This window comes from Enhydra lutris, unplaced genomic scaffold, assembly GCF_002288905.1.
Source record: "Enhydra lutris kenyoni isolate GAN:26980312 unplaced genomic scaffold, ASM228890v2 scaffoldscaffold11, whole genome shotgun sequence".
NCBI lineage: Eukaryota > Metazoa > Chordata > Mammalia > Carnivora > Mustelidae > Enhydra > Enhydra lutris.
In genome coordinates this window covers 14,990,152-15,006,191 of record NW_019154095.1, presented here as the reverse complement: position 1 = coordinate 15,006,191, position 16,040 = coordinate 14,990,152, and the positions used below count along the sequence as shown (strand labels likewise).

The 16,040-nt window shown below is 47.1% G+C and overlaps 1 protein-coding gene across 3 annotated transcripts in view; it reads left to right on the top strand.

The window, feature by feature from the left end:
• The window catches only part of LOC111144413 (interferon regulatory factor 2), an 81,735-nt gene that overhangs the window by 50,117 nt on the left and 15,578 nt on the right, over window positions 1–16,040 (top strand). For all 3 annotated transcript variants that reach the window (XM_022498690.1, XM_022498691.1, XM_022498692.1), the window contains exons 3-6: window positions 222–321; window positions 1,528–1,704; window positions 2,008–2,054; window positions 11,404–11,521. In XM_022498690.1, coding sequence (XP_022354398.1) covers window positions 222–321; window positions 1,528–1,704; window positions 2,008–2,054; window positions 11,404–11,521 — 442 coding nt within the window. The remainder of the gene's footprint in view (window positions 1–221; window positions 322–1,527; window positions 1,705–2,007; window positions 2,055–11,403; window positions 11,522–16,040) is intronic.

Below are 16,040 nucleotides of genomic sequence, written 5' to 3'. Positions count from 1 at the left end.
AATCTCTTCTGAATGGGCTGTCGAGATCTGGAGCCCAGTGGGGGAGGTGGGTTTGGTTCCTAGTGGATTTTACTGTAGATGCCTCGCAAACCCAGTGTCACGTAGGAGAGCATCTTACTGGTTAGGATGTAAGAAACTTCTGTGAAGGTGGCCTGAACCCCATGGCTGTGGGGTTGTTTTTTTTTTTTTTTTTTTCCTTTTTTTCTTTTTTTTTTTTTTAGGAAAAGAAGATTTTCCAGATCCCTTGGATGCACGCGGCTAGACATGGGTGGGATGTTGAAAAAGATGCGCCCCTCTTTCGAAACTGGGCAATCCACACAGGTATTAAAGCCCCCGCATGGGGGCACAGAAGCAGATTGTTTATTGTTGATTTCATGCCTTCTTTTTTTTTTTTCTTTTAAAGATTTTATTTATTAGAGAGAGCGTGAGAACAAATGGGTGGTGGGAGGGGCAGGAGAAGGAGAAGCAGACTCCACGATAAAGCAGGGAGCTTGGCGCAGGACTCGATCCCAGGACCCCAGGATCATGACCTGAGCTGCAGGCAGACGCTTAACTGACTGAGCCACCCGGGCGCCCCAGTGTCTTTTTTTTTTTTTTTTTTTCTTTTTGGAGATATAATGGACAAATAAAATTGTAAGATAGTTAAAGTATACCACGTGATGATTTGACGTCTACACTATGACAAGATTCTCCTCATCAAATTAATTAACACGTCTATCACCTCTCATATTTACCTTTTATTATTTTTGGCTTTGGTGAGAACGTTGATGTTCTACTCTCTTAGCAAATTTCGATTACACAGTATAGTGTTAACCATTGAAAATATTTTCTTTTTTACTATACACATAAGGCTTATGGCCTCGTGAAGACAGCTCTGAAAAACCTGTGGCGTGTCCCCAGGCACAGCCAGGACACGGGGGGGCATGAACTTCCTCACTCCGAAGGGATGCTTTGCTCAGAAGTGACACTTAGTCCTTAAATTTCCTGTGAATGTGGGGTTCTGATCATGTTCCCCATAAACTTATTTGTTCTGGAGTGGTAAACTTGGTTTGAATTTCTCTCTCCAAAATGTAGTCAAGAATATATTTATTTATAACAGAATTTAAGGATGGAATGCTATTTACAGGAATTAGACTTTTTACTAATATTTGAGAGTTTGATGAAAAAGGGACACTCTAGTTACCTGGGCTTGAAGACCTCCCCAGTCTGCCAGCTTTCTCTGTTACTTACCTTGACTCTCCATTCTACCAATACTAGTTTTTTTCTCAAGCTGTTAGGTAGAGGTGGGGTGACCGGTTTGTCCTAGTTTGCCCAGAACTGTCTAGGTTTTAAAACAAAAATTCTCACATCCCAGGAATTCGGTCTCGGTCCCAGACAAAGCAGCATGGCTGGTCACTGTAGTAGCCTGGAATTAAAAAGGGATGTGTGCACTATCTGGCCAGCAAGCCTATATGTTTCCAGAAACTTCTACGCTCTATTTTTCCCTGCTCTTTTTCTTAACCTTCATTCTTTTGGCTCTTTTGTTAGGAAAGCATCAGCCTGGAGTAGATAAACCTGATCCCAAAACATGGAAGGCGAATTTTCGATGTGCCATGAACTCCTTGCCTGACATTGAAGAAGTCAAGGATAAAAGTATAAAGAAGGGAAACAATGCATTCAGAGTATACCGGATGTTGCCCTTATCTGAGCGACCTTCGAAGAAAGGTAGATATTTACTAACTAAAACAATGGTCACGTCATATATATTGTAGTATCTCTGTGGTTTCTTTATTTCCACATCTGTGGTCACTCCGAGGGGAGAACAGTTGTTCACACTGTGGGTAATAGTCCTCCCCTTGCCTGGCTGGGGGAAGTGACCATCAGGTTGCTGAAGGTAGTCAGAGAAACTTGGCCGTGTGTGGGTGAAAGCACGTACAGGTTCATTGAAAGTTCCAGAAAGAATTGAGGGGAAACTGTTCTCTGTATGTTCCTCATGAATTAACCCCAGACTGTTTCTTGTTGCCACAGGAAAGAAACCAAAGACAGAAAAAGAAGACAGAGTTAAGCACATCAAGGTAATCTTTATTGTTCAGAGAGAAAGCCAAAGTTTGACCATATTAATGATTCCTATTCTGTCTCATAAAAACAAGCAACGTGATCACTGTGAAGTATTTCATCTTTCTTCTTTGGCTCCTGTGTTGTATGTGCTTTTCATGTCTCCTCTTTGGCTTATCCCCTAGCACAGACTCTGGTACCTGTACCCCCTGCTTAATCCAGTGTCACTGAGCAGTTTATGAATGAAGTCGCAAATTCACACTGAGCTGGACTCCAGCCTCCATCTGATCCCCACGACTGTTGCCAGCTGGTCCCTTAGTTCTAGCTGAGCTCCAGCAACCAGCTACAATCTGATGATATCATATTTTCAGGCTCGTAAATAGACCTTAAAGTCTATTAAGTATTATATACTTATGTTAAAATGTATCATCTCCGTGTTTTGCTTATATTCCATGACAGGCCCTAAGGTTGGGGGCACAGAGTTCTGTTCGAACAACACCTTGTCCATGTGGTTCTCACTAGTCTCTCTCTGCCCCATCTCAGAACTAACTCTCACGACTCCCCAAGCCTTTCCATACGGATGTGTGTGTGTGTGTGTGTGTGTGTGTGTGTGCGCACACGCGCACACGTGCAAGCCTTTCAGTAGACTGTGTGGTCTGGAACCCCCTGCAGTGTGAGGGTCTTTGTGCCTACGTGGCATGGCCTTGTTAAACAGTCAGAGAATAGCCAGATACCTGTGCCAAATTGAGGATGGCTGAGAGGAGAGCAGACACTACACTCCCAGCCCTACAGACCGTCAGAGAGAAGATCGTCAGATTGTCTTAAGGCTCACGACACTCGGTTTGCAGATGGAGAAACTGAGGTTCGAGGGAGTTGAGTGACATGGGTCCAAGGGCGGTGGCACACGTGGCCAAAGTGGCATGGTCCTTTAGAACTGAACTTAAAGGTGATGCCAACTATTCTTTTTTAAAAAAAAATTTTTTTTAAAGGACTTTATTTGTTTATTTGACACACAGAGAAAGATCACAAGTAGGCAGAGAGGCAGGCAGAGAGAGGGGGGGAAGCAGGCTCCCTGCTGAGCAGAGAGCCCAATGCGGAGCTCAATCCCAGGACCCTGAGATCATGACCTGAGCCAAAGACAGAGGCTTAACCCACTGAGCCACCCAGGAGCCCAATGCCAACTATTCCGATTCCTAAGCCAGAATCGCTGTTGGAGGAATAACCCCAACTATCCAGACAGCACCGTATTTAAAAACAAGCCAGTTAGTCCCAGTAGACAAAACACAACAGTATTTACTTCTGAGATAAAGGGAGACTTGTGAAGGTGGATAGAATTTGAGGGGCAGCTGAGATAGACTGTTAAAGTTTCAGAAATGCTCATCTTCCCGTCAGAGTGGAAAACAAATACTTTCAGCAGAATATTTCAGAAGTGACATGTCCAGTTACATCCTAAATATTTTTAGTTTGCGACTTATTTTAAATACAGCACAGTACTGAGGCCTAATTTTGTTTTAACTTTTTTGTTGTGGAAAAATTTTATACGCACAAGAAGGAGACAACTGAGGAGAATTTGCCCTGTGGCCATCACTCCAATTTCCATCACCCCAATTAATAGCTCGGGACTTTTTTGTTTCGGGAGTGGGTGCTGCCATCCACGTCCCTCCAGCCCATGAGAGTGGCCAATATTCAGCCATTTTTGACTCAAACCATTTCGTATGGTTCAGCGCACTACTCTGAAGCAGATCCCATATTATATGATATTTTCCCCCAATTACTGGTTCAATTACTTTCAGAATATGGACACTCTAAAAATAACACAGTAGCATTATTGCAGCTGAAGAATTAACAGTAATTCCTCAGTCTTGTCAAATATTGTAAGAAATAGTGTTCAGATTTCCAGTTGTCTCATAAATGATGTCATATTTATAGAGTCTATTTACTGGAATTAAAATCCATGTAAGGTTCACACATTGTATCTCTTACGTTTTATTTTATTTTAATTTTTTTTAAAAAGATTTTATTTATTCATGAGAGACAGACAGAGAAAGGGAGGCAGAGGCAGAGGGAGAAGCAGACTCCCCACCGAGCAGGGACCCCGATGTGGAACTCGATCCCAGGACCCTGGAATCACAACCTGAGCTGAAGGCAGATGCTTAACTGACTGAGCCCCTCCAGGTGCCCCTCTTAAGTTTTCTCTTAATCTGTAGGTCTCCTTTAACATCACTTTTTATTTATTTATTAATTTTTTAAAGAGATTTTTTATTTAATTATTTTACAAAGACATAGCAAGAAGGGGAACACAAACAGGGGGAGTGGGAGAAAGAGAAGCAGGCTTCCCACTCAGCAGGGAGCCCAACACGGGCCTTGATCCCAGGGTCCTGGGATCGAGCCCCACATCAGGCTCCCTGCTTAGCGGAGAGCTGCTTTTCCCTCTCCCTCTCCCTGCCACTCTGCCTACTTGTGCTGTCTCTCTGTCAAATAAATAAAATCTTTTTAAAAATTAATTTTTCCTTGCAATTGGAAAAAAAAAACCCACTAGTTATTATTTGTATCAGGTTTCCCAGAGTTGGGATTTTTTGCGGGGCCCTACACTTTAATGAGTATTGTTTAGTCAGAAAAGTATGACTTCCCCATAAATAGGTGACTTGGAAGACTTTGCTGCAATCTTGAGTATGACTGTGTAGTATTTACTACTATTTTCATAGCATCTAGCTCAGTGCCTGGTACAGAACGGATAATCAGTACATATTCGATCACTAAGTAGATGCATAAATAGAGATAACGCATGAGGTCGGAGTGGGGTGTTACATCGCAGCACAGATTTAATTTCCTCATCTCAGTTAATAGACAATGAGAAGGGAGTAACCGACCTTCGCCATCAGCAAACCTTGCTCAAACATGCCTTCCATGCCCCATCGAATATCAGATCCCTCAGTAAGAGAACACCATCAGTTTAGGTCTGTCTGAGCAAGAAAATGCTTGCGGTGAGACCATGGCCCACACTTGATGACAAGGCACATTCTGTTTCAGGGCTGGGGACATCCGAGAAGATGCGCCTCTTCTAGTTGATGACACAAGCTGTTCTCATAAGCACGGGATGTGGCGGTGTCTTCCCTATGGCCGCACAGTTGAGCAAGGGGTGGAAGGGACATCCCCGGTGAGGCTTGGCCACGGTGGCCCAGGGAAGCAAGTGAGAGCCCCCAGCAAAGTGTATACTGTGAAATCCTCCGGTGACAACAATGTGGTTAATACCTGAGACTTGTCTCTCAGAGGGACATTGTCCCTTAAGCAGAAGGCAGGCGGTTCATCAGAAAGAAGCACAGCCTCACTTCTGACTTTAAATCTGCTTGTATCTGTCCCACAGTGTGGCCTCTGAACGTAGATAAGGCCAGTAGCCTTCCCAAGCTCTGTGGCTCCCGACAGCGAATGCCTTTGCGTTCACAAAATGTTTCGGTAGAACGTTTCCCAGGGGATCTCTCCAACTTGTCTGGAATTGTACAGTTGAAGGACTTTATCCTTACTGAGCTATTAATACATTACTTTTTGTTGTCACAGTGCCCAAGCTCTGAGTTAATAGGTCCCATGCCAGTGTGTGACAGGGGCGACTAGATAGGCTTCTCCCACTGAGAACGTTGGTCTTCTGTGTAGGAACCAGGTGGGAAAATTTGCTATTGCAACAAACTCCTCCCAATCTTCATTCAGTTCGAGTTGAAGTTTTAACTAGCAAATGAGGTTTAGAACCTGTGGGCTAAGTGTCAGAATTTTTCTGAGGTCACTCAGGCAGTTTATCTCCATGCTATAAGTTCCCTCAGCAAATCGCTTCCCCCGAGACTGGGAAACCGAGGCCTACCGGCCATGTAGTAGGCGCAGAAACTCTGCCTCAATATTCCTCAGTGTTCTCTGTTGTGAATATATATGCTCTGAACTCAGTGCGCTGTGTTTTACTTGAGCCGGGCCTTGCCTTTGTGGAGGTAACTGCCCATCTAAGGAAATAAGACTTAAGACCCAGGAGAGTGGACAGTCCCATACTGTGTGTGTTTCAAAAAAAAGGTCACAGAGGCCAAGATCAGTAAAGAGAGAAGGGGATAAACAGAGGAGTGGTAGCTGACATTTTTGAGCCCCTACCAAGTTCTGAGCTCTAATTAATATGTCATCTCGCTCTTCCTGGGATGGGCGGGTCATCTCCTGTTTGCATATGAGGAATTGGAGGCACAGGGAGGTTGAGTAATTTTTCTCCAAGGTAGCACTGCTGGGATTTAAATCCAGGTCAGTCCAGCTCCAAATCCCACACTCTTTCACCACACCTGGTGCCTCTCGGCCTTTTGGAAGTGGTGGGACCTGAGCCAGGCTTTCGGGCATGGATGGAGTAACATGGCGGTCAGTGCCCAGCACCAGGAGCATGACGTAAAGGCCGGGAAGTCAGAGTTGCTGTTTGGTCTTCCTGGGATGAGTCAGGAAACTGGCTTAATTAGAGCAGGATTTGGTGTGAGGCAACAGTGGGAAACAAAAGACTGTGGGTGGGGAGGGTTAGAAATGAATAGTTCCTGCCTCCTAGGATTGACAGTGAAACATGCATACTTTGTACCTGTAACGTGCTTCCAGATCAAAGCATTGGTGCTGTGATGGGAACTGTATTCTAGGAGGGTGTCTCAAGTCACCTGGGAGAGCAGGCCCAGTCTGTATTAGTTCTGATCCTAGACCTCTGGGTAGAAGTTACAGAAAAGCAGGACCTGGCTTTTAGCAGGACTTTCTAATCAAGCTGTTGACTCTAACGGTGACCTTGAGCTGGATTAAAAGCAACATGCTCCCCGTCACTATCCAGAGACCACCTCTCAGGGCTGGTACTAGAGCGATCCCATCATTGGTTGAAAGAGGTCTTCAGTTTTCAGACCTTAATCAAATGAAAACACAGACTGGCAGCCCACTTGAAACACAAGCAGACGCAGAGCTGCCCTGGATGGAGCAGGAGAGAGGGCCCGCCTGCTTGGGGCTGCTGCCTCCTTCCGCTCTTGGTGGCTCTTGGGGGTACCGCTCAGAGCTCAGTCTGGAGGCTCTGTGGCTGAGTAACCTTGGGGGATGATGTGAAACGAGGCTTGGTTGAGTTCTTTGGGTAAGAGCAGTGCACAGTGGAGTTGATATTTAAAGGGGGGGGGGAGGTCTTTCTCATGGCGGTGGGAAGGAATGGAGGGGAGGAGAGCGCAGTGCAAGTGTAGATGAAGTTGGGGGCCCTCGGAGAGTGGGAGATGTTGGAGAGGATACAGAGGGTGTAGACAGCAGCAGATCAAAGTTTCAAGCCTTATAGAAGGGAAAGTTGGGACTGGAGCATGTTTGGTGGAGGAGGACGTGAGTTTAACTTGGAACGTGTTGAGTGTGAGATGATAGTGGGATCTAACGGGCCCAGAGTTCGGGTAGGTGTGGGACGGTGGGTGTGTGGTCAGGTGCTCAGGAATGACACTGGGGGCCTTGACAGTAGAAAAAGAAGAAGAGAAGCTGATGAGAAGAACACAAGCCCCAAGGACAAGATAAAAAGGAAAGGGAGCCAAGGAGAGAAGTTAAAGGGAGGTTTGGGAGGTTGTAATGAGAGTAGGAAGAAGATGAAGACAGTCTAGTTCCAGGGAAAGAAGGGAAGGAAGGAAGGAACATGTCGTAGGACTGGGTAGGAGGCGTCAACCTATCTTACTAGTGGCCCCATGGTGAGGAGTGTACAAACCCCTCACCCTACCCCTCCAGGCCACTTTTTACTTTTTTAAGTAGGCTCCATGCTGAGCTTGAACTCCCAACACTGAGATCAAGACCTGAGCTGAGATCAAGAGTCAGATGCTCAACCGACTGAGCCACCCAGGCGCCCCACCCCCAGGCTACTTTTATGAAGGCCAGTGGGCAGCCTGAAATTTTAGTTAGTAGAAAGATCTAGAGATGTCCTTCAATTGGGCTGCAGAGAGACCGGCTTTGCACAGATGAATTCGGGCATCTCTGGCAGCAGGGGACTGGGTTGTAGACAGAAAAGCTCAGACGGCCACTGTATCTTGCCTCTAGGCAAGGGACATCTAGACAAGGGGCTGTGGCCCAGGGATGAGATGGACTGGACTTGGAATGGAGGCTGAGTGGCCTTGCTCTCCTCTGACTCGGGCCCACCCCAGCCCCCTCCAGCAAGCTCAGCTTTTGAGATGTTAGAGGTCTAAAGAGAGCAGCTCCTGCCCTTGGACTGACTCTCTCTCATGCCAGTTTGCTTTTGCCCCAAACCCCTTAAACTGCAGGCCAAAGTTTAGATCTACACGGAGAAGGAAGGTTCTTGGGCATAAAGATTTGGCAGAGTTAACGCACCACGGAGGGGTCTGAACTTACGCATGGTCTCGGTTTGGCTCTCTCTGGGGTGGATTAGAAACCAAAACTAGTTGATTCATAGGAGAGCCTATGTCTAAAGCCAGAAAGGGAACAGAAAGGCGTCTGGCTGAGGGTCGGTCAGGCAAGGCCGTGGTACGGCAAGGCAGGAACAGAGCGGGAGCGGGCACCATACAGGACCGGGAGACACGGGACAGAGACCTCCGTGTGCATATTCCACAGAGAACTGTGTGCCCCGTAATTTTGAGTTCCTTGCTTAAAAAAAAAAAAAAAAGGTGTCTAGTTGAGGCCTGAGATCAGTGAAGATCCTTGTTTTGCACCCTGAGTGGAGAACTTTCGGAGAGATGCTGGCTGTTGCCCCTCATGGGACAGTTCACTACTGTCCTTCCGGAGTGCTAGAACCCGCAAGATGGTTTGCACTGGAGACTTTGGAAGCAACAGGGCATTTTTTGAAGCAGGATGGGAGGAATAAAACCTTGTCCAAAATAGTCCAATGCGGTCTCCAGTGGTAGAGCGTAGGGTTCCATCAGAGAAGTAGCGCAGGACACAAGGTCGGGGTGAGTTGGGGACAGCGACATGGAAAATGGTTCTGTCTGAATTTCTGTTGGGATGCACGCGGGGTTCATTAAGGCAGAAAACTCCTGGAATGGGCTCATGTCGCGTGACCGAACACCGAGCTCAGTTCTTGTATCTCCTTAGGCTAGAAGTAGTGTGATCTTAGAAAATTAATTTAGTCTCTGAGTCATAGTTTTCTCAAGTGGAAAGTGATAGAAGTATCACTTGCCACTAATTAAACGGTAGATCATGTGAAACAGCAGCCTTCAGCTGAGAGCAAGGTAATTTAGGTTTTTAAATATATGCAAGTCTGACTGCCTCATGACTTTTATCAGAAATCTAAAGCAGAATGAGTTAAAAAAAAAAAATAACTTGACAACAGAAGGAACCCATACAGATTAGGGGGGTCTTTCGACAATTCCTTTAGATGTTCTGTACATGGTTTCTTTGGGGCCATCAAGGAAAAGGAAGTAGCAGAATGAAATCTGGGGCATGACTGGGGGGATTGGGGGGAGGCCTGGAATAGGAGCCCCAGAGGAGGCAGTGAGAGAGGCAGGTGCCATGAGAAGGCGGAGAATTACGGTAACATGGGACAGTTGCATTGTCAAGAGGGACAGCACAGTCCTTCCTCCCTGTTGGATGTCAGTGTGTGGGGTTGGGTGACAGACCTGGAAGACAGTTCCCTGTACTTGAGAGCAGTTTTATTAGCCTCATTTATTTATGCTTGGGTAGTGGAAAGTGTTAACTTGATAGTAAGTGCCAGGTGCCTGTTTATCTCAATCTTCACGTGGTCCCTGGGAGGGGAGTCCTCTCTGTCCTCAGGTTCCTGCTGTCTGCACAGCCCCGGGAGAGGCTCCAAGAAGGTTCAGTCAGGTCCCTCATCCAGCGTGAGGTGAGGAGCCAGGCTCTGACCCCTGCATGACAGCAAAGCCTGACAGACAATGAGCTTGTCATACCGGCCCCCCGGGAGCCTGGAGCTTGAGGCCGAGGCCAGAGGGGCGGCTTCCACCCACCACAGGCTCTAGCAGGGGCATAAGGGAGGAGGAGAAAGGATGGAGACTCAAGTCCCAGGCAAGCGACTTTTCCCCAGAAAGGCCTCGAAAAATGGGCAAATGCAAGGTGCTGCAGGAGAAAGGAGCAAAGACTCCACCTGGGGGTGGGGTTGGGGGGCGGCCCTGGGTCCTGGGCCCCTCCCCTGCCCTTTGGTGCCTCTTGTCAGTGTGCGTGTGGGAGAGTTCTTAGGACTGAGCTGTATACTGAAGTGATGTCTTCCAAGTTGAAGTTCTTTCTCATGATGGGAGTTTGCCAGGTGGGGATCATGAAGGAGGAGGTGCTTTCCCTCTCCTTCCCTGTGTGGCTTCCCTAGGATTTTGGGGGCTCATCCCTGATTCCGGGTAGCCCATAAATGGTAAGAACACCCTGCATGCCTGAGAGATGCCCACCTCTCTGGGTTTTTCAAATCATAGGCATGTCTACCTCTGATGATCTTCTGCTCCAGTCTTGTGTTCTTTCTGCTCTTGTTCTCCATCTTGGTTTCCCAAGGAGCTGTCCTGTGTGGCTTTTTTTGTCTGACTCGATTGCTGTCATAGATGCAGATGCAGTCTTCCCATGAGGAAAAACTCTTCTCGTCAACGTCCTGAAAGTCCATGTGTACCTCAGGACTGGCTCCCCCAAAGTCCCCCAACCCTCTCAGAGGTGGGAGGGTTCCAGGGCACTTGACCAGAAGTGAGAGCTATACTAACGATGAGGAACTTGTTGCATCATTTCATTAGTATGAACGAATAGCCTCTCGGACTGTCTGGAACATTCAGACACTTGAAAGGCATTTGCGGGATGCCATGGCTCTGGAGTTGCCCAACTAGACTCCACAGGGGGAGGTGGCCTTCTGAGCAGTCTGGCTCATTACCGACCACCCCCTCAGTGACAAGTGCTCAGGTGGCCAGGGTCCAGGGCAAACCTTATCTGAGGAGAAGTTATTCACAAAGTCTCCCCGGCTTCCTGCTCTTGGCAATGGTGGAGGCAGACCTTTTCCTCTGAAGTTGTAAAGGAAGCTTCCGGAAGCTTTTCTTCCTTAGAAAGCCAGGAGTTAACCCTTTTGAGCACTCTCTCCCTCCACCTGGAAGCTGGGCGCAGGGTTCTTTCCACAGATAGTTGCATAGCCCTGCTGAACCCCCAGACTGTTGTCTATAGGTGTAAGCCTTTCAGAAAAGCCGACCGGATGTGCTCCTACCATTTCCTCCAAGGAAAATGAAAGCAGGGAAATACCTACAGGACATTCCGTGCAGAAATGTGCTGCTTTAGCTCCAGGCTGATTGAAATTATCAGGGAATGCATTCAGGGGATGAACGTGACCGTAGCAGTAAAAAAAAAAAAAAAAATAATAATAATAATTAGACAGAGGGTAGAATTTAAGCTAAGAAAAAGGAGGGGGAAAGAAGTGTTCTCAATTCTTTTTTCTTTTCTTCTTCCTAGCAAGAACCAGTTGAGTCATCTTTGGGGCTTAGTAATGGAGTAAGTGATCTTTCTCCTGAGTATGCCGTCCTGACTTCAGCTATAAAAAATGAAGTGGATAGTACGGTGAACATCATAGGTAAACTGTTTTGACATCTCATTTTTTATCTACACCAGCAGCCCCCTGGGGTCTAAAATTTGTAAAACGTGATTTGAAATAACATAGTCAGTGGGAGGAGGTCTTGGAACCATCTCAAAATGTGAAGTTCCAGCCCCCGGATTTCAGGGCTGAAGAATAAAGGCCTTTGAGGACCAGATAAAGGAACTTTTGATGGGTCAGCCTCAAGAAAATAGGCCAAGAGTGACTTCCCAGGAGACTCCAGTAGATGAAATGGGTTTCTTCCGCCCTCATGATTAGCGGTTCTCCATCTTTCAGTAAGCAGTCCCATGGACAAAAGTGTTAATTAACTCTTTGAACTCAGGAACAAGGAGAGGGTCCTCTCAGAACCCGGTCCGTGGCACAATCTGCCACAAAGGTGGAGCTCTTCTTGCAAATGAAGGAACTGAGGCACAGACACCTGTGGCCCAGATGGCACAGTTTGATTCCACCAAGATTGTTGAGCACCTTCCACAGACCAGACAGTGCTAGAAATAGGTTGGGGAACAGGACAAGCCCCATCCCTAATTCTGTGGAAGGAGATAGTAAACACCTATGGCCACAGATGACTACCGCACTAGCATGTGTGAGAAATGCTGCAAAGAAGAGAACAAGGGAGAATATCTGGGGCCAGAGTCAGATGGGAGGCTTCTGGAAGCTTCTGGAAAGAGTGGTATTTCCTCTGAAGTGGGTGGGTGAGGGGGAGCCCCGGGATGGCCTGGTGTGGATCCCCACATAGGAACCTGCTTGGAGGGCTAAGGAAGTCCAGAGTGGCAGAGTGCAGGTGAGCCTAGGGAGAGGGGCACGAAGGTCTGTCAGAGAGGGATGAAGGGTGGGGTCCTGGGGACTTCTCCGGCCATGGGAAGGACATTGGGTTTTATTCCCGAACTGCTGGAGGGTGTGTTTAAAAAAATTTTTTTTTTTTAAATTGAAGTATGAGAGACAGTCAAGTACACAACTGTTTTACACACACAGACACACACACACACTGTAAACCCCACCTCTTGGAGGATTTCAGGCAGGAGGGGGACCAGAGTGAATTTCATCTCAGCCAGATCCCACTGGGCCATGGCTCCGAGTGGATGGTGGAGGCCTTGCAGTGATCTCATCTTCCAACACCAGCCCCAGAATCCAGAAGCAGGCTTTGCCCCTGGGCACCTTGTGGTTCATTAAACTCTTCTCCATTTTGTAGACTGTCAGGGCTTCTGATGCTGGTAAAACCAGTGAGATCACACAGAACTAGGAGCGCAAACCTCCTGTCCAGGTGCCTTCACTTCCAGACCCTCAGATGCTACAAATGTTAGTCCCTCCTCCCCCTCTTCCCCTGGGTTTTGGAGTTTGGGAAGTAGGGTGGTATATGCAAGGACTCCCTTGAACGCTGAGGGCTGTGGCAGAGGCTGTGTGAGGGAAGGATGGGAGCCCATGCCTGCCAGTCGGCTTCTCACCTCCCCTGGGGAGTGACCAGCACTCAGGTCATCATTGCCTGGAGCTGCTTCAACCCCTCCTGGGTTCTCAACGCTCTTCCTGTCTTTGGTGGGCAGCCTCTGGAAAGCCTTGCCCAATGAGCCCTTTAAAAAAAAAAAGAAAGGAAATATTTGCCAAGCCTCCAGGCACTTTTTCTTAAGATTCAGCTCTGTCGAGTGAGCTGGTTGGTTTGGAGCTCTCCTTCAATTATGAGGTGAATTCAGCCTGGTATAAAATGGTGAACAAAAGTCACAGTAGTGCAGAGCTTTCTTTACCTTTAAAAAACAAAACACAAACCATCTGGTTGAGTCTTTGGCATGTAAATTCTGTCAGGTTGATTGTTCTTTGCCCTTTGGTATGATTGCTGCTATGGGGGTTGGTGCTGATTTAATGAGTCCTTACTTCCGGGGCAAAGCCGGAAGCCGGATGCCCAGTTTGGTTAGAAAATCACCTGCTGGATTAATTGAGTCTCTTCCTTGGCCTAATAAAAAAATAATAATGAGGTCAGTAAAAGGAGTTTGAATATCTCTAATTAGCTGGTGGCCCTTACAAAGGTGCATAATAATACAGCAAGTAGATCCATGCAAGTATTTTAAAGAAGGGGATAATTTGTGATCTTTGTGAACAGTAGCACTGCCTCGGATTTTTAAACCCTTCCTAGAGCTTTTATGTCCACTCCTGCCGTGACCATTAATTAGCCATCCCCGGCCTTTGTGATTTGTGGACCGAGATGAGAACACAGGGATTCTGACTCCCAAGGCCATGGTGGAATTTGAGAGATTCTCTCTCTCGACCTTTTAAAAATGCCTGATTTTATAAAAAATGACACCGTTCCTTGCTTTCAGTTCATGCATCTCTGAGCCCAGAGTTCATCCCAGTTTTGTCTTCAGACCCCAAGAAGGAAGCTTCTGGGTGTTTTTCATTCTGCTTTTATAAGCATATATGTGGATAATATTTTAAATTGGGAACTGAAATGAGTGTTTTGTTGGTAGCAGGTTTTCACATGGTCTCTCGGTTCCTAGCGAGGAAAATAGATTGAAAATTAGTAAGTTAAGCTAGCAGAGGCCAGCTGCCTAGTACATTCTCATTCCAGGCCAGGTGGAGGTTGCTGTGAGTGAATCCAGCAAGTGAACGAAACAGTCGCTGTGACAGGAGAACTCTTATTTGGTGGCTGCTGTGGTTGACTTTTATTTTTGCCACGAATTACACAGCAGAAACACACACACACACGGGTGCATGCTTGTGGCTGTTGGTGGGCTGGGCCCTGGTCTTGTCCTTGACAGCCGAACGCACTTTCCGATTTAGCTAGTTGTGCTGGGACCCCAAAAAAGAGCACGGTGTCTCAGCACTTAAGTCTTGTCTTCTAACGTTCCGTCTCTCCTGGATGATGAAACGGCCTGGGTGAGCCGGCCCAAAGGCCTAAGCCTGCTTTCCTTTGAAGGGTGGCAGAAAAAAACAAAACAAAACAAAACAAAACAAAGCAGAAAAACCTCCTCATTTTTATTTTTACTTTTCTTTAGCATTGAATTCTTTTTTGTGTGCAGTGACTTCTGTTTTTAGGAAGCGGAAGACGCCAGCAACATGTTGAATGGTTCTAACGAGACCCTGCTGGCGTCTTGCCCGGGTTAGCAGAGCTGTTGCTGAGCTGGATTGGAAATCATCTCCAGGCCAGGGTAAAAAGTTTGCAGGTGCGGGTGCTTTGTCAGGCTCGCTGGGCAGTGCTTTATAACCCCATTGTGTTTCTTGGTAAAAGGTGACCCCACCCTTCAATAAAGCAGAGATTGCTGGCACGCAGGGAGGCTGTTCAGTACTCCCAGGTCAATCAGGCAATCCTTGGTGACTAGACATATAGCCGTTAGGAAATAATGCGATTTGGATTTTTGTCTGCCCACAGTGCACCTTATGGGATGTACATTTTTTGGTAATAGCTCCCAAGTTGGACTGATTTGAAAAGTAAAGGTTGAGTAACTCTTTTAGACAAGCTTAGAAACTCAGGTATAACCAGAGAGGACTTGCAGTTGCAAGAGAACAGATTCACAACGTAGAGACCATCTTTGGGTCCCTCCGGGGGCCTCGTGCTTGTGACTCAAGGTTGGCAGCCTCGGGTACCAGAATTCGTAATGATTTGAGGGTGGCCACAAGTGCTGCTAGGCTATAGAATTGTGTCTTCATCTTTTTCCAGCCCCTTTGTCCACTCTTCTTTTTTGCTATTTTTCCTGGTGCGTACCATGTCAAAAACTCCATCTACAAGATACAAAATAGCTTGAGGTAGATTTTTAGGTGGAAGGCGCCCCCCCCTCAGCAGGGGGAGGGAGTGAAGGTCTTCCACACTCCTTCTCTGTGGGCTGTGTGCCGTGCCCCATGCCTTCTTCGGGGAGGGCTGAGCTCTCTTCCCCTGAGGGACAAAGCATCCAATTTTACCACCACTCCTAGAAAACTCTAAGCATATGAAACTCCATGTGAGATATGAAACCCAAACATCACAATAGACCCAGACCCAGACCCAGAACCGATAGTGCACCTTATATTTCTTCAGGGGACTGGACCTGGGGAAGCCTGGTCACAGATGCGGGACTGCACGGGACGCTCTCAGTTGCTATGTGCAGCATGAGGCTTGCCAGTGGTTTGGCTGTTGCCCTTCAACCTTGAGACGTTTTTATTTGCCCAAGAAATCTGCCGTCTTCTTTTATGAAGCTATATATTTCTCATACTCTCCTCTCCCTTGCCACCCCCCTCATTTATAATTAACCATCAGCTCCTCCTGTCTCCCCTCATACTTCCCAAATCCAGCCCCTTCTTTCTCTTTTTGATATCACCCCCAGTCACCTTCACTGTTGCCGGGGCTCTGCTTCCATTCTGCCCCCTCCCCACTCATTCTCCACATGGACAGATTTTTTTTCTTTAATTTGTAATTTTTAAATTACAAAAATTTTTTTAAAGATCTTATTTAGTTATTTGTGAGAGAGAGAACACAAGCAGGGGGAGGGACAGAGAGAGAGGGCGAGGCAGACTCCCTGCTGAGCAGGGAGCCCAACCG